The following is a 22,259-nucleotide window of genomic DNA, read 5'->3' as shown; positions in this document are numbered from 1 at the left end:
CCATTCCTCACAGTGCATCATTGGTGATTAAGAGGTAGTGTCACATTAAAATAAAACACAAGTGCAGAGTGTTTACATTAGAACTGTATTTATTGATATACCTTTCCATTATTTTACAACACACCTGTATCACACAACTGGAGAAGGCCTCTGGGTCCAAAGTACTCATAGTTTCTCATCATTTCTCTGTTTAATTAAAGGACCAAACATCTGACATTGTCTGCTAGAGGACATGCAGTGGCATCCACACCCATTAACACACATACACAAAACACACGCACGCATAGACATACACACACATACAAAGACAGCCAAACAAACACACACTCGACAGAAGTGGAGATTGTGCTTAACAGCTATTTTTTCCCTGTCCCCCCTTTGAGGTCATTTCCTGTTTGCAGGAGGAGCGTGAGAGATAAGAAAATGAACCACACACACACACACACACACACACAAATGATGAAGAACACTCAAGCTAACGCACTCACACACACACACACACGTCAGACAATGACAAAGGAACCACGTTCACGGACCAGTCAGACCTCAGAAAAGGCATGCTGTCTGAATGTACTGTATATGGACAACTTGTTCTATTCGTATCACTATACACGGCATACACTATTACTGGGACCAAATGGTTCTGCTAAGTAAACAACTTACACTGAAAGTGTGTCTCTTGATGGAACTTATGCTCAATGACTTAATGTTGTGATGTAAGCTGTTGTTTTGAGTAATGGACCTTTCTTGATGACCATACATACATACAAGTTTAATGACCACAGGAGTCAGTGACAAGTCCAGTAAGAAGATTGATTAATACAGCTTCGTTTAGAAGCTAATTTGGCAGCTGCACCAAGGAACTCATTGTCACAATTTTCTCAATCTGATGCCATCACTGAGACTGAGCTTATTGAGCTGTGTACCTGTGTGTACACAAAACATTTTTCCCCCAGTTACAACTTTGGCCTGACATAAAGATATAAAGTACGGGCAACAAATTGTACATCTGAAATTGCATCAAAGGGTGAAATCATAGACCAGGAAAGAAAGGTCCGTGGGCGAAATGCTACAAGAAAATTATTGCTTTGATTTCATTTCATGCACATTTCATGGAACAACAATGACAAAACTATCCAGGGAGATTAAAATTACAGATTTACTGTTTCACCAAAAAATGTTTTTAGTATGGAAAAGTGGCCCCAATGTGTCAAGCAAGGTGTTGGTGTAGCCTCTAGATTTTTTTAAGTGCCATTTAAGATTGATGGAAATAGTTGTCTTGTGGGTTAGCCTCTGACGCTTCATGCTAACAAAGTGGAAGTGCTTGACATTGTCATATCTCAGCCAGTGTGTATGATGCCGGCCCACTCAAGATGACTTCTCGTGTGTGTGTGTGTGTGTGTGTGTGTGTGTGTGTGTGTGTGTGTGTGTGTGTGTGTGTGTGTGTGTTGTGATTATTGCATCCACTTCAGTGAGCAACGACCAGGGGCTGGAGACCTCAAAAAATCACTTCCGTTGGAGATCCATCCAACATGTGACAGCCTCCTCCATTAAGAGCTACTCATGCTGGACGCTTCATTTCTGCACACAGGGAGAGAAACTAATAAATGAGAATACATTGCGGCCTTCTGAAACCTTTTGGTCAATGTTAATTCAATTTGCTTTTTTTTGTAGTTTGTTTCCTCCTGTTAGGTGCAGTATGTCAAGGGTGGGGTGCAATAGGTGTTACTTAAACTAGCCTGAACCTAAGGCAAGCCAGAGTGAGTGATTTAGAGGTTGGAGATGCAATAAAGGAGGGGTGAATCAGGTGTCCCCCTTCAAGGGCGTGTTAAAGAAACTGATAGTCTAAGATCCCCGAAAGCAAGCTGAGGCTATGATTTGGAGGTTAAAGGTGCGAGTAATCTTACTCAGGTTGTGTTGGCGCTGCATCAGATCCTTGGAGAAAGGCATTGAATCTAAAACAAAGAAGTGAAAGGCGGCAACTCTCATTTGGTGAGGGCAGATTTATCATGCAGTGGAGAAGGCTACCTCTACAACAAGCCTGATCAATGAGGAGAGCTTCTACAGCATTTAAAGCAACGAACACCACAAGCATAGACTCAAGAATTTACAGTGCTACAAACCTTACTGTAAACACAACCAGCCTATATTACTGTTCTGTTCTGTTACTCCTAAGTCCTACTGATAGACCATGCCAAAAGAAGAGGAGGGGTGAAAACCATGCCTGACTCAAACATGCAGAAACAAACCAGGAGACCCAGTGATACTTACTTAGAGCTATCGGCAGAGTCCTTTAGCTCCTCGTCAAGTCTTGGAGAAGACGGAGTAAAAGCAATAAGGGCAGAGAGAAGGAGTCAGGACACCAGTGGACGATCCACATGCACACAAAATCAATTTGTAAAACACCTGTCAAGCAAGGCTATTGGTTTCATGCCATGGCCCAGAGCATTCAACAGGAAATGATGATGGCAGGAGTTATTATTCAGAGACAAAAAAAAACAACAGTGTTTCCTGTTAACACATCCAATCTGTAGTCACATCGGGAGCGGTTACTATGGTAACCAGCAGCAGATTCACACGTCTGACTGGCACGTTAACACCTAAAGTGATTTTTTCCCCCAAGGAAAACACAAGCGCTCCTGAAACTTCCCACTCTACCCAGTCTTAATTCTCTTCCACAAGAGAGGACTTCAGACCTTCACAATAAAATATGGCATAAATGTCTGTTTTAAGGCGCCAGAGATATCAGTTAAGAGCCAGATGGATCACTTATTCGAGATAAAGGATGAATGTGCTTCCTTAAAAGAAGCGCTCAGTAGGAAGTACCTCACAGCTGCTGATATCAGACAAGCAATGAGTCACAGGCTTGCATGTTATTTCGACTCTAATAAATTATGTTTTCTAATAGTGATTCAAAAATTCTACTAATAAGTATGTGTGTGTGACAGAGAAAGAGCGAGAATAAAAGAGAGAGAGTGAGAGAGAGAAGGAGAAGGGCAGTAAGAATGAATATGTGCATTTCTGTCTGTGTATGTGTGTGCGTGTGAGCGTGCACACGTGTGTGCGCATGTGTGTGTGTGTGTGTGAGAGAGTGAGACAGTGTGTGAGTGAATGCACTTGAGCGTGCCCAGGCCTCACTGCCTCCTAAGTGCAACCTTACTCCACTGCTGGCACCACGGTAACCCGAGGCATTCTGAGTAACACCTAATTGAGGGTTCTCATTGTGGCTCCACAATAATGCCATACTGTTAGAAAGGATTAACAACTCTCACACTCACACTGCATGAAGCAATATGAACTTCAATGCCAAGCATAGCTTCAGGGCAGACAATCATGCTCCAAATCTGACATAACCTGATCCATGACCAGATGATATTTAACTTATAACTACCAAAAACATGCCAAGTATGTTCCACAGACAACCATGTAGTTCATTGTATTTTTACAACTGTATCTGGATTACCAAAAAACGTGGATAATTAGGTCTTGAGATAGTTTGTTGACCTTTCCCAGGGCTCTACCGTATCTGATATGTCTGAGTTGACATGCCTGTGAGCATAAAGGGCCATGTCATGGGCGGGAGCCTGGGTTAGCGTCCTCACCTCATAATACTCTCTGGGATCTGGACCTGCTCCATGGGTATGAGCTCTTCTAGCTCCGCCAAGGTGTGGACATACTTGATCTTGTTACTGAATTTGGTGCTGTGGAGAAGGAATGTACACATGAATTCACTCACACACACACACACACACACACACACACACACACACACACACACACACACACAATGATGAGCCTGCTACAGAAGTATCTATATCCAATTCATATTTTGGTTGCACTATGCTAGCAATTGAGTGGGAAACTCCATCACGACCCGTAACCACAGGATTCAATGCAAGCTAACCAGAAACCTCAGTAACTGTGGTGGCTAGCTTCAGTTCAAGTGCCTTTCTGAGTCTGAGGAATGTAGTAGAATTGGTTCTCACTAGCATGCCTCAGTTACCTGTAAACATTTTGTGAGACGGCCTTTTTACTTTTCCAGCTTTTAACTGAACTTTCAAAGCAAACCTAGTTAGTTTGTATAGAGACTAAATGAAATATTAGCAGTAGTCATACCTGATGAATGGCCTTGTGACGGCTAGAATAGTCCTGATGAACCACGATGGGTGAACAATGATGAAGGACTTCAAATTCTTCCTCAGTCTGAAATAAACAAATATACAAACAAACAAACAAATCAATCAAACAATACACTCAAACATATATCTCTGACATTGCACTTTATGTAGCTGTATGTGATATAGAGATCTAATGCATATAGATATATATATCCCCTTTGTAACTGGCATACTGTACCTCCTGCCAATCATCAATACACTCAAACATGTATCTCTGACATTATGTTGCTATATGTGAAATAGACCTTTAAAGCATGTAAATGTATATGTTCCTTCATAACTGGCATACTGTACCTCCTGTCAATCATCTGGTAGCATCTCTTGAGCCAGCCCAGTCCAGGCATCCTCCTGTGAGGAGTGGCTCCGTTCAGGTAGACAATCATGTAGTCCTCGGCAACCATCAGCTCCAGGGTGCTGATCACATACCTGCACAGGGAGACGCACAGCAGGTTATGTCACAGTTATGACACACAGATACGTGTCTGTCTCTGTGTGTGTGAGTGTGTGTGTGTGTGTGTGTGTGTGTGTGTGTGTGTGTGTGGTATTGTAATAACGTGTTATTTGTGTGGAATGTGTTAATTGTGTGGAAATGGTAATATATTTATTTACACTGATCTTTGATCACAGGTAAGGTGGTGTTACTTCAGTTTGTTTCATGTTTTGAGATGCTTTGAAGCGTAGGGCAATACAAAGCAGTACACATTTACAATAAAGCACAGCAACAAAGAGTGGCTGCTGATGCTGTCTTCTTTGGAATAAGAGCTTATGAAACCGTGGCTATTATGACAAAGAGGCACTTTGCCTCGCAGTGTATTGTGACTGTTTTTAAACAAATGCCTTTGACATGCTCACTATATTCTTGTCCAAATGAAGCTATGGTGAGTGAAAATGAGAAGTATGCGGCAATATATATGAACAATCCGAGAATGGGAAACATCAAAGACATGAATAGTGGGTGGTTACGGCAGCTTAAAAAACCAATGTGACAACTCTTTCATTAAGGGACGAAAACCATACTAATCTCCACCCACGGCCAACAGCCATCCCCTTATACTACGGATGTAAAGTTAGCTCCTCATTTAGCTCATCAGAAGAGCATTCTATGCAGAACTATCACAGGAGCATCTTTTCAGTTCCAACAGCACTGGATTCCAACCGTCTGCATGTACTCTGTGTTATATATAGTTAGTATTATGCTCTGAATTCAGCTGAGGTGAAGGCAGGGGTTAGAGTCGCACAGTTCCACACCTACCCAGCCAGGATGAGTCATCTGTGTGAGATGGAAGGAAAATCCCAGCATAGAAAGAAGACTGAAAGCAACCCTCAAGGAATGACATTAGGTGAGATATGAGCTGAGAGTTAGCCGTCAGACCAGACAGTCTTCACAGAGGAGCAAGAGTTTTTAAGCTATTATTACTGCAGCAGATTGCTTCATGTCCAAAATCCTACCTTGCTACACAACACAAGAAAGCAACTATGCAATTTACAAACCTATTTTCAGTTGCTAACTATACATATCTGCTATGTCCTGGCTAAGGACAAATAGCTCAAGTGCAGATCGTAAAGAAAATACTACCAATGACAACACATTAGGAGTTCACTCTTAGTCATTATAAATATTGCTGAATCCTGAATCCTAGTGTGTCTTCCCAATTATGGAAATTACTGTTGTTTATCTGTTACATAAAAACACCTGACCCACAGTCTAGATTCTCCAGGAAGAACTACAACCTACAAGCAAATTTTTCCTCAACCCTGAGTTTCGTAGAGCCAAAGCTCTTTCATTTATCATCGTATCTATCAACTTTTTTCAACTATGGCAGCCTTAGTCTTACAAGATAAGGGGCCCATTCAAATTCCAGACCAAACCAGCTCTACCAGTCCACACTTGGACCACACTTCCTCGGTCACTTCCTGTTAAGGACACTTCTTTCACCTTATTGAGGGGCATTCCAAATTTGCTAAAACCCTTAAGTGAACATGAGAGGGCTCTACATTCCACAAAATTCCAACACACAGCTCACACAACACACCCCTCAGCGAGCAATGGGCTCTCACTCACAAGAAAAGGTTCTCCATGACCTCATGGTAGTCCTCTCTGTCACTGTCAGGCAGGAAGCAAGCGGCGAACACGATGATGGCATTGACGCCACTGCTGTAGTAGCCTGAGGGAAGAAGAGCAGGAGGTGTCACTGGCGCTGTGCATTTGTTAGGAATCAGTGAAAAAATGTAGAAGATTTAAAGATGGCTGGCAAAACGGCAGAAACAACGTATCATTTCTGTGGCTGCACAGACATATGAGCTGTGCATTCCTGCAAAACACTGATGGTCAAACTCGAAAAACAACTAGAGAGGCAGTGTGTGTGTACAGAAGTCTTTTGTTCTAGTGAGTGACACATTTTTGGTTGAAAGCATTTGCTTATGCAAAATGCATGTCATGATACATGTAATGTAAGTGTGACAATTGTGCTCGTGCCACAAACTTATGTGTGGCCGTGCGCATGTAGTTAGCTGTGGCTTGTGTGTCTGAGGTGTGTGTGTATGTGCATACCTATGCATTTGTGTTTGTGAGGGACTTGTGTGCACTGTTTATGTGTCATGTGCTCAGCTGTCCGTGCATATTTAGGTGTGTGTATGTGTGTGTCTGTATTTCATTATTATAAATTATAATTTATTTATATGCGCTTATTTTCCCATATATGCAGATGTATGCCTGTGATCTCTCCTCCTCTGTGTGTATGTACATGCGTGTGTGTGTGGGGGGGGGTATATAAATGCTCTTTATGTCAATGCGGTGTGTGTGTGCACATGTGCGTGTGTGTGTTTGTGTGTGTGTACGTGTACGTGTACGTGTACGTGCACGTGCACGTGTGTGTGTGCACGCGTGCGTGTGTATGTCTCTCTCTACCTCCATGGGAGATGACCCTTGTGTAAGGCTCAATGTTCTTCATATCGAGGCGGTGTGTATGTGTGTGTCTGTGTGTGTATATGTGTGAGTGTGAGTGCATATGTGTATGTGTGTGTGTATGCGGGTGTGTGTGTCTCTCTCTTCCTCAATGGAAAATTACCCTTTTGTAGGGCTCAATGCTCTTCATGTTGATAAGGTGTGTGTGTGTGTGTGTGTGTCTAAGTGTGTGTGTGTGTGTGTGTGTGTGTGTCTCTCTCTACCTCCATGGGAAATTACCCTCTTGTAGGGCTCAATGCTCTTCATGTTGATGCGGTGTGTGTGTGTGTGTGTGTGTGTCTCTCTCTACCTCCATGGGAGATGACCCTCTTGTAGGGCTCAATGCTCTTCATGTTGATGCGGTGCTCCTGCTCTCCGATGACCACCGTCCTCCAGAGCCTGGCATCCTGCTGCTCCTCCTCAGCACTGGTGGTGGGGATGGGCTGGCTGGCCTCACGGCCCGCACTCCGGCTGCTCGGCCTGGGCTCTGACGGGCGAGAGTCGGATGTTCAGTTTTATTTATTTTTTATTTTAAAGGCTCATTGTATGAAGCGTGGAGTGCAAATGTCACTGCATAATAATGTACAGTGTGAACAAGACTCTGAAATGGCATACATTTGCTTGTGTTAGTCATTTGCGTGTGTTTGTTTGTTTACACTACAAGAGTGTACAGTGAGGGCAAATCTAACCTCAGGCATATGACCTCAGCATGGCTATGCCTGATGCATTTGTGTGAGTATGTGTGTGCTTTTGTTTGAGTGTGTTTGTGGGGGAGGGTGCGTGTGTGTGTGTGCAAGTCAATGTGTAAGTATAAATGTGTGTGTGTGTGTAAGTGAATGTATAAATGTGTGTTTGTGTGTGAGCGAATGTATAAGCATATATGTGTGTGTGTGTGTGTGTGTGTGTGTGTGTGTGTGTGTGTGTGTGTGTGTGTGTGTGAATGTATGCATCCCTCACCATCCCAGTCCATCTCATGATCAGTGTAGTCCAGGATGTCAGCCTCATCAGGAGTGTCCAGATCGTCCACATTGATGTCCAGGTCATCGGGTGTGTCAAAGACGTCATCCTCACTCTGGTCCAGAGATAGACTGATTCGGGGGGCGGACAGCTTCTTCCTCTGAGAAGGGGCACCCCCACCCTGCAGGGGCAGGGAGGTGGGCGGTGCTGGGCAAGGCGAAAAAACAAAGATCATTGGACAGTGAAGATCCGTGAGAGACTGATGATCATTGTATGTTAAACTTCCAGATTAACATACAGTATATGCTGTGCTTAAATTCCAGATTCCATATTCTCAATTCTGAGATTCCAGAATTGGGAGTTTAACAATACCAGTATAACACCTACATAATTTCAGTACCTTGATCACAACAGGTGACAACGCAAAGGGGACGAAATCGTCAAATTCAGATGGTTGATACGATACATTAGAGCAGGGGACTTTTGCCTCCTGCCACTAAAGGAATGAGGAGAAATAAACCCAACACGCGTAGGGCTTTACCTGGTCTGCCTTCCGCCCCCTCAGAACTCATCTTGCGTTCAGAGGGCTGGTCCATACCCCGGCACCCAGGGGGACCTGTGGGCAGAACCACCACACACAGGCTCAAACACAACACTTCACTTAGCACAATAGGCCACGGGACTCAGGAAAACATCAAAGGTTTGTCAAGGCAAATATGTAAGAGTGACCCATTTTTCTATTTTATAGGTTTATTAAATCACAGACTTCTTCCTTTCAACTTCATGCTTCAGTGAACTTCAGCTACCCTGAGATATCTTTTGTGGATATATAAAATGGCTCACATTTTATCATTAAGCTATTACAAAGGGTGAAAGAGCAAGAACTTTAAATGTGAGGTTCTTATTTTTATCTGGGGTGAGCTAAGGCAGAAAGCACTATTCACCAAGAGTGCAAAGATAAGGAATCTCCTTTCACAAATAAAATGCAGTTGCTCATAAGATGAGATACGTACGACTACTTTAACTGCAATGGCAACAAAGCATTCCCATTAGTTCATTTCTTCAAAACAGTGTGTTAGCCTTTGTAAACTCCTCTGTCTTCTTCAAAGCTCAGATGCAGCTGCTGTTAGTGTCCTATGGCTAATTGCCAATCAAAGGTAACTTCCCGATGAGAAAATGCTAAAGGTCTGAAGGAAACCTCCTCTAAAGATGTGCTTATGATACGTCAGTCAGTCAGTCAGTACACACACAGGGTGCTACTCATTCACTCCCAAGATTGTTTGGATTCTGGTTTATCATCAATTCGGTTAGACACACAGGGTGGCAGACATCATAAAACACAAACTCATGGTCTAGTCTAGTGATGGTTCTAGTCTAGTGATACAGTTGAACTCTGTGATCCTTATCTATCATCTCATATATATGTATACATTATATAGCCTTCACAGTTACCATTATGTTCTCTGTACGTAATTATATTTTCTGTACATAAATAATCCAAGAGACATAATGTATGTTGAAAACATTCCAATAAATATTCCGACCTGTACTGCCTGCAAGCATTTGGCGTAATCCACAAACAAGTTGATTAAAAGCCTGCCCAGGGTACAAAATAAATAACAATGTTCATTTACAACCCATAAATATTACAGGACCAAAGCACACCGGTAGTGCACGCAACACGCCCTTGCAGACACACAGGCAAACAGACATGTGCACGTGAGACTGTGAGCGCTGCACTGCCTGGCAGGATTGGATTTCAATCTGTACAACAGCCTGCCAGATGGATTTCAACAATGAATCAGAGAAGAGCCAAGAGGGAAAGGGATTTAGAGGGAGAGAGAGAGAGCATAAGTAGTTTGGAGAAAAATGTGTTTGTTTGTTGGCAGAAGTGCCAGTGGGATGGTGAGAGACATAAGAACATGATCTCTGCCATTTTCCTCGATCAATAATCCATACATCCATCCACCCATTCAAACCAGAGATGAAGAGTAGGGGAGGGGCAGTGACAGGATAGGGGGGGGGGGAAGGAGAGAGGGAGGGAGGAGTTATGTCATCTGCCATCCACAGCACCTCCCCCCCTTGGGTCTCATTCTGCCAACTCAAACGTCTACATACTCGCGCGCTCGCTCGCTCACTCACCCACTCGCTCCGTCACACAAGACAAGCACACACTGATCCAGACACATGCAAATAAACAACGCAGCCAATTCAAATCCTGCTATCCAGGTGTTCCAGTGATGACATGACACATGTTCTTGTGGATCGACAGCTCTCTCACAAACACAAACACCACTACCATTACACGCCAGGCATTTGATCTCCTCTACAGCAGACGCTCCGAGTGCTACCACCTTCCTCCCATCCCCCGATCAACACCCAAATGAACACACTCCACCGCACTGTAAACCCTAGCCACTCCCTCCCTCTTTTTCCCCCCTCTCTCTCTCTCTCCCTTTCTCCGTCTCTCATCCTCCATGAGGAAGAGAAATCTAGCATCTCTCAGCTTTTGCCTAACTGGTAAGGCAAAACACACTGACTCACATACGCACAGAGGGAGATGAAATGGCACGTACTCACGGCAGCTCAGGTCTCAGTTAACAGCCTTCCTCTCTGTGTCACGGTCACGGAAACATGGATGTGTGCGCAAGCTGTGCTCTGCCTTGCCGCTCCAAGCTCTCGACGATGGAGAGATGCTCAGCTCACAAACAGCCCTCAGCTTCCACCATTTTAAGATCACATGACCCAGGCAGGAACCAAATAAGGGAGGATGGGCTAACAGCTCTCTCTCTCTCTCTCTCTCTCTCTCACTCCCAGCCTCTTTTTCCCTTCCTCTCTGTCACTCTCTCTCTCTCTCTCTCTGCATGGGGCTGAAAAAGGCACAGCCTCTGGAGTGCAGCTGCTAAAAGAAAGAAAGGATGGAGGATGGAATAGGGGTGGGGGTGGGGGTGGGTTGTGCAGTGCAGCTGAATCGGGTTGACTAAGCCTTGCTGCACAGCTGGGTGGATATCCAGTAGGTGACTAGTAGCGGAGGGGGGGGGGGATGGAGAGGGCCTCTAGTGTGCAGACTAAGTCTGAATATGGAGGGGCAAGTCCCATGGAACAACTCGCACACACATACGGCTACCTTGATGCTGAGCTAGCCTGACAGAGAATATGGGAGGGGGGGAGGGGGGCTCACAGCTTTAAGAGCACAGGTATCCTAGAAAAGACATAATCTGGGAGAGAATATACACGCATCATTTAACAGATGCAATGCTTTCATCCTACTCACCTGTGTGAGCCAGCATGAGTTTAACATGAGATCATTTTGAGATTACCTTAAATAGCATCCCAATACTGGATGCTTGTTTTGTGTTTTTATTCACCAGAAAATCTAGCACAACAATACACAAACTTTGAGCCTTGGTAGATAATAATTAACCAGCTGACGATCTGTTGATCAGCTATAGTATTGCTTGTTGGTATATGGAAATAATGTCTAATCATGGTCTCTAGCAACTCCTCTGTGTTTGGTCAGCAAATGTCAACCACAGAAATAGCCAGCACACACAGGAATCAACCAACACCTCAGCGTTACACACAAGCAGCTTATCAGCAAAGTTATCAGTGATTTCCTATCGTCAGCCGTTGCCTTGCTGTTAGATTTTCCCTTCGTGAAATCTGGCATCAACAGTCACAATCAGAGGTTTAAGAATACAATGGCAGATTTTTGTTTGGGTTCAGTCACTCACCTTTTGGTCTTTTTCTGTCTTCTCTGGGTAGTTGGACCGGAAGCGAAGGAGTGTTCCAACCTGATGCATACAGTTGGTGCTAGGTCCAAAGGTAATCTCCATGACGATAGGGCAACACAATGACTGAACAAGGCTGCGGTATGAGAGATGAGGAGCTGGGGATAAGGTCAAAAGCTGTCCCTGTCATTGCCATACTCTAAGGGAAGTAAAGCATATATTATATAGCCCAGTATATATTCAAAATAACAAAGTAAACAACACTTTAAGCACAAAAGCAAAAACGAAAAAAACAACTACAACAAAAACACCAAAATTAAGACAAGTAGATTTGTAGAGTTTCTTAATCCCATATCCCATATGAATGTGATTCCTATTTCTATGTAGGGTGTACTATCCACTCATAGAGAAGGACATTAACAGAACTGCACATAAAGCAGAAATCTCTTACTCACATTTAATAATTTATTATTACAAAGCATATGTGAAGAAAACAAAACAGACCATAATAAAAGTATCATCATAAGATGACATACTACATTCTCGCTCTAAATCGTCCATTTGCATTGTGAACATTATTTTGCTTATTTACTCATTTTGACAAATTAATGGAATGCTAGAAACTCCTGACATTTTTAGGCGTCGCAGTGGTTTACAACTAAGACATGAAGACAGGGATTTGTACTAATTGCAGTGATGTCCATGTACACAGTCCCATAAAAAAAACAATTAAAGATTAATTTTGGTTACAGAGGAAGTGCATAGGCACATAACAGATGTAGATCAGACTTTCAAAAAATACAGAGAGATAAGCTGGAGATATGGCTGTTCAGGGCTGTTAATGGTAGTAGGTTGTAAGGACCTTGTGTTCCTTGAAGAACAGGGAGGATCACATTATCCAAATCTTCACTGCTGAAAAGCAATCCATCTGTTCTACAGAAATATAGATCTCAAACATTTCAAACTGCTTCAGAATGTTTAAAGACGTGGAATTAGGCCTAGTGCACCTTTTTCGATGGACCATACCTTAAATAAGCATGAATGGCAATTCAGAATAATCTTAGAATAAGATTAAATGGCATCTTGCAAAGGTCCTGTACATTATAAAGAGGCCTAAGGTTGTGTATTGAGGGTTGAACCAGCATGACTGTCATTTCTGACTGCAGCCCCACCCACATCTCATGCCGCTCTTGGCACCAACCCCACAGGGATAGCAGCTACATTTTGTCAGACACTTCCTCTTCAGTCTACAGTTATATCAACGTTAAAAAAAAAAGAATGTTCTCATAAATGCAATATAATGAATAACACACACATACACACACACATCATGTCCTAAAATAAGTGGCCTCTTTCTTGGTTCTTGTTTTTTTAGCCCAGGTTGAATAACTCCAGGTTGTTTTGTAGTAAAGTATGCTTGACGGCACGGAAGACAAAGCGGATGTTCTCTGTGTCAGTGGCACAAGTGAAATGGGAGTAGAGTAACTTCTGCCGGTCTGGGGCCTGTTCCTCGTACATCCTCAGGATGAACTTCTGAGCACTGTCAGCATCACACTTGGGACCTGCCAGAATGGCACATGACACATCAAGAGTATGGCAGTGCATAGTATCCTCAACTGAGGGAGACCTGATCTGACTCTGCTCTAGCCCAAATTTGGCAGACACTCCCGCTACAGACTGAGGCCAGAGTAAGCTACTCTTTGAGAATGGCGCTAATAAAAGCAAGATCAAATCTGTAAATCTAGCCTTAAATCCAGACCACATACTTCCTCATAGTCTACATTTATAATCTGTATTTACACTTATAGAAAATGTCTACTTATAGAAATGTACAATGTACAAAATGCAGGAGGGGTAAAAAACGGAATGCTTTGAAAGACTGTACTATATTAGCATACATTAGACACAAACAATGGCCACCCCCCTCCCCACACAACATACTCCACTTTTATACAGATCTGTCTGTATTTGTAAATATAAACACACAAATAAAAAACCCTACTAAATATGTTTTAGTAGTATTACATCATGTGAAAGAAAGAAAAAACTTCCCGAATGAAATATTTACCAAAGTCTAGTATACACACATATTACTTAAATACCTCTTAAACTGGACAATACTACCACCACCCACCATAACATTGGGCCTCATTCTCGAACATTTTCTGAAGTTTCTTCTGAAATGTTTCTTACGGACTTCGGAAAAACAACGTAAGAAAAAGACCTCCGCCGGATTCATGAACGCCTGAAAATGTGGTCTTAAGCAGCAGAAGTGTTCTGAGCTGTGCTCCCCCGAAAGAGTTTTCTTAAATAGGGGCATCTTGTAGTTTTTTGAGGAATCGCATTTGAGAAAACTCGGGCCGATTTACGACTGCTATTTCGCGTTCTGAAAGTTTTCTGAAGTTTAGAACAAATCCCAGATGAGAAAACATTCATGAATGCCAAATGTTTTCCTAAATCCACCGGAAGTGGAGTTCAGAAGAAATTCCTTCTTAAATTCTTCTCAACTGCGTTCGAGAATGAGGCCCATTGTCCTTCTACTTAAAAAATAACAGATGCTGTACTTGCCAGTATATGCAGGAAAGTAGTCGGCAAGGTGTGAGAGTAAAATCTTCTCATTTAAAAGGTCTGTTTTGTTGAGAAAGAGGATGACGGAGGAGTCCAAGAACCAGTTGGAGGTGATAATGGTCTTGAAAAGAGCTTTGCTCTCCATCATACGGTTCTGGTAAAAAGAGAAAAATGACAATTATTCAGTTAACTTCATGTTTACATATAGTCAGAGAGTCCAAATTATACATTGTGTAAACTTATGTCCCAGTATTACTCAAAACAGTTATTTACAATTGTCTAATTGGTGGCCAAGCAGCGAAGCCACCTAGAGGGTTTCTACGTATTCTTCTTCTTAATATTATTATTATTATTATACATCTTCTTCTGCCATGGGAGTCTATGGCAGCCCCTAGAACCGCATGGTCAGAAGTTGTTAAATTTGGCACACTCTTTGGGACCAGTTCCCTCATCAATTTCACCAAGTTTCATGTCTCCCATTCGAACCCTCTAGTGCCACCAATGGTTCAAAGTTTGTGAAGTGTGAAGAACTGCTTATATATAAGTAACTGAACTCTGTGATTTCCAGCACTGAGAATAGCTCACTAGGACAAGTTGGTGTCCTGGCAAAGGCAACGTCAGAGATTCGAATCCAGCCAAAGCCGACGAGCTTGTCATGTCTCTGATTCTCTGTTTAGCAAGACTGTAAGCCACTGCAGTCGCTAGCTACCTGTAGTCAAGCTGTATATAGTCAATGAAATCCTCACACAAACTATCAAAATTAATTTAGATTTTCGAAACCGTTTGTCCGGTACAGCCAATCGAAATCGGCAGCAGAGCCGCCAAACAGAAAGTTGTGTCGTATCTCAGCAAATCTTTGATGGATTCACGCCAAACTTGCTGCGTGTACTCTGAACCCTCTTCTGAAGATGTCGAAAGTTTCTTCTGGGTCATCTGACCTGCTTGGCCACTAATTTGTTTGAGGCATACTTTATTAATATAATCATAGTTTTTGCATTTGGAATTATTATTATTATTATTATTATTATTATTATTATATTATATATATATATATATTATATTATATTATATATTATATTATATTATTGTGTCATATAGTGTTTGTCTGTTTTTTCCCCCCCAAGTTTTGGTCGGCGATATCATATACTTACACTTGACCAATCCACATGAGACTTGGTATGGTAGTAGCCGCACAGGAATACGTTTGTGTCCCTAGGTGTGTGTTTCCCTTCATCTTAGTGCCCCCTAAAGTGGGGTAGGCTCAAAGCACTTTTTGGGCAGTAGCTTGAAAACCACTTTGCCAAAAATTATGACCTTTTTATGGAAAGTTGACCTCTAGGAGGCACATTACCCTAACTCACAACAAGTTTGTTGAGTGGCGCCACCTAGTAAACAGTGTTCAAGGAACACAAAAATCTATCACTTCACTACACAATATCTTGCAATGTAAAGCCCCTGACACCAAACTGGCAGTCAGTCGTCTGCCAATGTCTGGCCATCGGCGAGTGTCTGCAGCCCTAGTCTTTGAGGTGTCCCGCCATGTTGGTTTGACCCGTGTCAGCGGCTTTTCAGCCGATTGAGCATGTTGAATCAGCGAAAGAGACCCCTAGGGTGGGAGAGATCACTCTGACTGGTGGCTCAGCAAAAATTTATAAATCGGTGGTTTCATTCATCTCCAGCTCTTGACACAGGTTCGGGAAAGCCCTTTGAACCTGTCGCTGTAGTAGGCCTGTGACTGCACCCATTTAGTGCACCGATTAGAAGTAGCTATATTACAAAACCGTCTGTAATGAGCGAGAGTGGTGTGAAAATGGTAAGCAAACGCTGCTTTGATTATGGTTTTGTATGGAGAGTTATTTCCTTTCACACAGGTGCAGAACGTAAGTGCTAGTTGGTCTTTGGCTGTAGGCTTTGTAGTGTGTGCAAGTGCAACTGTTTGGTCTCGTCAGGGGCATTGTGTGCCGACGCAACAGTTGGCCCTCTTCTCTGCTAGTTCATTAGCACCTTATTTGGATGCACACCAAGTTTAATGAATTTCCGTGCATAGCTGCAACTGTCACATTTCCATATCTCAACAACTGCTTCAGCTAAGAGCTTTGAAATATGGTATGTTAAACCAGCATGTTGAAGAAGACATGAATGGGAATGTGTTGGAGTGCCTTCACTACGGTTGAGTATATGATCTGACTGCCATACTCTGAACAGGCTCAGCGCTGCGCAGGCAGTGCGAGGGTGCAGGTTTGGTACCCTGTGTGCATGAAGTGCATGGGTGCGCTTCCTAATGGGGAGGGCAGTGTGACGGAGTGCCGTCACTATGGTTGAGTATGTGCTCTGACTGCCATACCAACGAGCCAGGCTCTTTGGCATTGCAGTCAGGGTGCAGGTTTGGTACCCTATAGATCCGGGTTCAAGGGTGACTGCTCTCTCCCTTCGCTACAGGGCACAAATAAAAAGACCAAAGGCTGATTCTAAAAGATATGGTTAATTGGTATTACACCTACAAAGTGTCAACACACACATCCACAGGCCTCACCTCTTTGTCACTCTCATATAACACCTGGTCATATTCACTCAGTGCCACCAGGAAGATGAGAGAGGTCACATTCTCAAAGCAGTTGAGCCACTTCTTCCTCTCCGATCTCTGACCCCCCACGTCCACCATCCTGTCAGAGATGACCAATCACACAACGCCTCTCAGACACCAGACCAAACAACATCAGCAGACACTTTTCTCCAAAGCTTTTCTACACATCAACATTTTCAGCTAAATATATGCTACCCGAAATATCAAATCCTTAAACTTGGAGTTGCTTTACCAGCTTCTGGAGCGACTAAAGATCAGACTCATACAACTACCATAGACAAACTTCCCTGGATCCTGGATACCGCATACTACAGGTCCTCACCTGAAGATGACAGTTTGGAGATCAAAAGGGTACTCAATAATCCCTGTGGTTGGCACCCTAACTCTAAGAATGTCCTGTAGTGTTGGCAAATAATTGAATACGGATATCCTGTCCATGTCACTCAGGTAACTAGAAAACACACGCGCACACACACACACACACACACACACACACACAAACAGAGAGATAGAGACAGTTAGAAACTTCAAAGAAAAAACTTCTATTTTTGCTGTAGTTTTTGTGCTTTCTCAAAGAGAGGAATGATAAAAAAAAAAAGAGCTCACTATTTTGCCGAGTCCGAGAGTTGATATTCCCTCCGGCGGGCGTAGCACTCTTGTACCCCGTGATCGGCCCACACCCGCTTGATAGCTTCTGCGTACCGAGGTTCCATACTGGTCACCACCTCAGGCTGAACGCTACTCAGCATCTGAGCATATTGCTGCAAAGAAACACAATTCTTGGATACCATAGCTAATGGTGTGTAGTGGTCCATTTATTATAAAGACACCCTGTACTCTTCTCTAACTTTCAATCATCTATGAAGAATGTAGACACTTATTGCTTCTATTGCCATTATTTAGATACTTGCTGCCATACTTGGAGCCATCCAAGTTATCCATGTCACACCAAGCACAGCCCTTTGTTCTTATAAAAGAAGTGGAAGCAACTTCGCCATGAATTATCGAAAAGCAATTACTAATAATGGTTACCACAGCATGTGCGGTAGCAACCACAGGAAAACCTACTATGTTGTGGTCATCCACAAATGAGATTTTGAGGTTCCCCATAGCCTGGATCAGGACCTGAATATTCTGGAAAATGTTCTGGTAGACCAGCTTGGTGAAACCTCTCTTGTCGTCGTTGGAGTAGCCGGCGCCATGGATGATCCTCATCTGTTTGATGAAAGTACTCTTCCCACTTTCTCCTGTCCCTAGAGAGAGAGAGAGAGAGAAATAAAATATATTTAAAAATACAAAAAATGGAGCAAAAAGTAGGAAGAGATATGGAGGGAGAAAGGGATGTTGATTTCAATAACCTTGTGCGGTCAGCAATGTGTTAAAAATCATATCTGTAGTATCTCATCTCTTTTCTATTAATTTTTTGTCACAAAGGTGTGTGTTTACAGTGAGCATGTATACTGTGTTATTCTACAAAGGTAAGCACTGCCCATCCTAAAAAAATGCGGAGCCCCTGAGGAAATAAACACAAAGGCCAAAGGAAGTAGGTTCACCCATAGACATATATACATGTATACAGTGGGGAAAATAAGTATTTGAACCCCTGCCGATTTCACAAGTTTGGCCACTTGCAAAGAAATGTGTGATCTATAATTGTAATAGTAGGTGTATTTTAACAGTGAGAAACAGAATATCAACAAAAAAATCCAGAAAACTGCATTTTATAACATTTATGACTTAATTTGCATTTGATGCAAAAAATAAGTATTTGAACCCCTAGCAAAACATGACTTAGTACTTGGTGGAATAACCCTTGTTGGCAAGCACAGACGTCAGACTTTTCTGTAAGTTGGTCACCAGGTTTACACACATCTCAGGAGGGATTTTGGTCCACTCCTCTTTGCAGATCCTCTCCAAATCCTTAAGGTTGCGTTTTCAATAGGAGGGAATGAGGGAATGAGGTTCAAGCCCAATATTCCACGTTACATGGCCCCATCCATAGTCGGCTCGATGCAGTGGAGTCGTCCTGTACCCTTGGCAGAGAAACAGCCCCAAAGCATAATGTTTCCACCTCCATGCTTGACGGTGGGGATGGTGTTCTTGGGGTCATATTCAGCATTTTTCCCCCTCCAAACGCGGCAAGTCGAGTTGATGCCAAAGAGCTTGATTTTGGTCTCATCTGACCACATCCTGTCTCCCAATCCTCCTTAGAATCATTCAAGTGTTCATTGGCAAACTTCAGACAGCCCTGTACATGTGCTTCCTTGAGCAGGGGGACCTTGTGAATGCTGCAGTACTTCAAACCATTACGGCGTAGTGTGTTGCCAATGGTTTTCTTGGTGACTGTGGTCCCAGCTGCCTTGAGATCATTCACAAGCTCCCCCTGTGTAGTTCTGGGGTTATTCTGCACCTTTCGGATGATCACCGATACCGCACGAGGGGATATCTTGCATGGAGCCCCAGACACAGAGCGATTGACAGTTGTTTGGTGTTGCTTCCATTTACGAATAATCACACCAATAGTTGTCTGCTTCTCACCAAGCTGCTTGCCGATGGTTTTGTAACCCATTCCAGCCTTGTGCAGGTCTACAATCTTATCTCTGACATCTTTGGTCAACTCTTTGGTCTTGCCCATGGTGGTGAGGTTGAAGGTGTAAGTATGATTCTTTGGACAGGTTTCTTTTATACACGTCACCAGTTGAGATCATGTGTACCTTGTTAGGCCTAATGAGGACTAATCTGTGTGCTTTTTGGGCACATAACTGGTCATTGGGAGCCAGAATTCTTGCTGTTTGCTTGGGGGTTCAAATACTTATTTTCTGCATCAAATACAAATAAAGTCATAAATGTTATGAAATGCAGTTTTCTGGATTTGTTTGTTGATATTCTATTTCTCACTGTTAAAATACACCTACCATTACAATTATAGATCACACATTTCTTTGCAAGTGGCCAAACTCGGCAAGGGTTCAAATACTTATTTTCCCCACTGTATATGTCTATGGGTTCACCCACGGTGAATTCGTTTTGAACTATTTCTGTCAACCTCCAATAGTATGTATAGGCTTATAGTAATGTGAAGAGAATGAGGTTTAGAATGCCCCCTGGTGTTCTACAGAGGCATTGCTCATCATGTATCACTGCATCCACATTTATATTCTCTACAGCAGGTGCCAGGCCAGGTCAGTAGGAGTCTTTTCACCAAGAGTAATAATCGTGAATCCTTCAAAAGACTGTGAAATCTCTTTGTTGTCAAAATGGTTACACAACAGACTGAGGCTGTCATAACCACATGTCATTATGTTATAATGCATTCCTGTCCACTAATGACTAATGAGTCAGGGCCCTACCTTTGGTGACAAGATCTGCTGGAGGCAGCTAATGTGAAAAAATACTATTTAGCCCAGGCTACAGGAGATAATTTAATTAAATGGGGCAAAGATGGGCCCTATTCTTCATGAAGTTTTTTTTCCTGCCACCTGCACGTGTTGAACAGGTTTGGCAAAAGGAGGATGAAATAGAGATATCGACCTCTCTATCAGCCTGAATGTGTAACAAAGAATGAGGAAACATGCTTTATCAGGAAACCTATCCGTTTTCTCTCTAACAAAGTATGCAGGTTGGAAACTACAACAATCGCTTTTAGCAAGTCTGCTAAAAGAGGATAGGATGTAGTTGCTCTCTATAACAATGAAATAAAAGGCTTATTTAAGCATAAAATATGGGACCCATACCGTGTGTTTGCAAATACAACAGGAACTGCAGTGGTGAAACATGAAAATGTAAGTTCTATGAAACATCCAGCCCCAATGCATCTGCCCGAGGACACCTCCCTGATGATACCGTCCAGATAGGGACAACAGTTGTATGTGGTTTCCATACTAGGCATAATTGCTTTGCATACATTTGCATGGGTCCTCTGTCTGATGACTCTAAGAACTGAGATGATATTTGAGAGAAGGTTGACTATAGTGCATACATACAATTACAGTGGCGGAGCTAGGTATGGGCGGCATGTCACATGGAGCCGCGGAGCGACTTCACAAAGAAATTCGTTACACTTAGTTGAAACCAATCGCGCAAATGTCACCCTATCTCATGTCACCGTGTGGGTAAATGAACCTTGTCGTAGTGGGAGCCCTGGCTCTAGCTTGTGAGCTAGACAGTCTACTGTCTGTGAAGATCTCCCACTCAAAAGACCAAGGTGGGGGGAGTGGGGGAATCAATCCAAGTTTGTGCAATACTAATGAAATTGGTCAAATCAGTCCTTCTACGCAATGCTACCGAACAAACCACAGTTCATTCATAATACTGTGAAGATATACTTTCACAAACATATTGTTGCACACCACCACGGTGAATTGGTTTAGTCTTGACCTAATTGACTTTAATTGTTATTAAATGTTCTGAATGTTTCAATGTTATGATTATTTATTTTGGTCGTTCCAAATATTTTAATATAAATTAGTTAGCGCAGATTGGTGCTTTTTTTCGGGCGCTGAAGGGGAATGGTTCTCCCAGGGCACCATACAAATTAGAACCGCCACTGCATACAAAGGATACATACCACTCTGTATTAAGTGATAAGGTTGCAATCTGCTCATCCTGAAATTGAAATAATAACAGGTAGTCTATGTAGTTGGCTATGTAACCACACAACATGACCTAGATTAACCAAGCTATGGGGACTGAAGGAATGCCACCTGCACCACCATCAGCAAGAACCACACACACACACACACACAGAATACTTACCGAGAAGCAGCAATTTTAGCTCCCTTTGAGAGTCTCTTTTGTCGCGGTTCAGTTGTCTCTCAATCGCTCTGTGAATTCTGATGCGTTCTCGGTCCTCGCCGGATAAACAACAATCCCACTCACTCATTTTGAGCAAATGTATCCTGTTTTCTCAGATATGCGCGATGACAAAAACCTGAAGTAAACTTTTCAAAGTAAAATGACAAGCTGAAAACAAAATTGACCTCAAAGTTTACGAAGTTATCTACCCAGGTACACGGAAGTATATAAAACACATACACCGTTTAGATTATCTTCAGGAGATACACAGAATTCCACTGGTCGGAATGTTTCCCCAGTAAGAAAGCTGCGCTCTGAGGGAAAATACTCCATTCTTCCGCTTCCTACGGGGAATGACACGGAATTTCAGGGCGGGTTGCATTTCAGATGTTCTACTATGAAGCGTGAGGTGTTCGATTAAGTTACGTGTGCTGACCTGAAGTAGCGACTTTACACCGAATTCAAAAGCATCAATGACAGACTGCGAGCGGAAACCAATATAA

General features: G+C 42.8%; 2 protein-coding genes across 5 annotated transcripts; both read right to left on the bottom strand.

Annotated features, from left to right (window-relative positions):
* Positions 1–71: 71 nt before the first annotated feature.
* prune2 (prune homolog 2 with BCH domain) lies at positions 72–11,904 on the bottom strand. 4 transcript variants are annotated; one of them, XM_031577661.2, is made up of 11 exons: positions 11,814–11,904; positions 8,621–8,695; positions 8,080–8,286; positions 7,433–7,609; positions 6,241–6,343; positions 4,473–4,604; positions 4,117–4,203; positions 3,603–3,701; positions 2,272–2,310; positions 1,908–1,955; positions 72–1,581 (listed from the first exon to the last, which is right to left on the bottom strand). In XM_031577661.2, the coding sequence occupies exons 2-11, from the start codon at positions 8,673–8,675 to the stop codon at positions 1,551–1,553; spliced, it is 978 nt and encodes a 325-aa protein (XP_031433521.1). In that variant the 5' UTR covers positions 8,676–8,695; positions 11,814–11,904; the 3' UTR covers positions 72–1,550. The 4 variants fall into 4 exon arrangements, with proteins under 4 accessions (XP_031433521.1, XP_012685879.2, XP_031433522.1 ...); XM_012830425.2 differs by lacking the exon at positions 11,814–11,904 and adding an exon at positions 10,656–10,856; XM_031577662.1 differs by lacking the exon at positions 11,814–11,904 and adding an exon at positions 10,660–10,856.
* Positions 11,905–12,188: 284 nt separating this feature from the next.
* LOC105912811 (guanine nucleotide-binding protein subunit alpha-14-like) lies at positions 12,189–22,246 on the bottom strand. The gene is made up of 7 exons (XM_012841849.3): positions 21,718–22,246; positions 18,031–18,215; positions 17,569–17,723; positions 17,285–17,413; positions 16,912–17,041; positions 14,379–14,532; positions 12,189–13,372 (listed from the first exon to the last, which is right to left on the bottom strand). The coding sequence occupies exons 1-7, from the start codon at positions 21,842–21,844 to the stop codon at positions 13,182–13,184; spliced, it is 1,071 nt and encodes a 356-aa protein (XP_012697303.1). The 5' UTR covers positions 21,845–22,246; the 3' UTR covers positions 12,189–13,181.
* Positions 22,247–22,259: the final 13 nt, after the last annotated feature.

This window comes from Clupea harengus, chromosome 12 (assembly GCF_900700415.2).
Source record: "Clupea harengus chromosome 12, Ch_v2.0.2, whole genome shotgun sequence".
NCBI lineage: Eukaryota > Metazoa > Chordata > Actinopteri > Clupeiformes > Clupeidae > Clupea > Clupea harengus.
This window is presented reverse-complemented; position numbering and strand designations above follow the sequence as displayed.

Excerpts from the sequence above, each read along its gene's own strand:
- LOC105912811 (XM_012841849.3), bottom strand. The coding sequence starts at position 21,844 with ATGAGTGAGTGGGATTGTTGTTTATCCGGCGAGGACCGAGAACGCATC. Across the intron at positions 17,414-17,568 it reads CTCTCGGACTCGGCAAAATA|TTACCTGAGTGACATGGACA; the intron begins GTGAGCTCTTTT and ends TGTGTTTTCTAG. Across the intron at positions 13,373-14,378 it reads CTACTTTCCTGCATATACTG|GTCCCAAGTGTGATGCTGAC; the intron begins GCAAGTACAGCA and ends CCATTCTGGCAG.
- prune2 (XM_031577661.2), bottom strand. The coding sequence starts at position 8,675 with ATGGACCAGCCCTCTGAACGCAAGATGAGTTCTGAGGGGGCGGAAGGC. Across the intron at positions 2,311-3,602 it reads ATCCCAGAGAGTATTATGAG|ACTTGACGAGGAGCTAAAGG; the intron begins GTGAGGACGCTA and ends GTCTTCTCCAAG. Across the intron at positions 1,956-2,271 it reads GACTCTGCCGATAGCTCTAA|ATTCAATGCCTTTCTCCAAG; the intron begins GTAAGTATCACT and ends TCTTTGTTTTAG.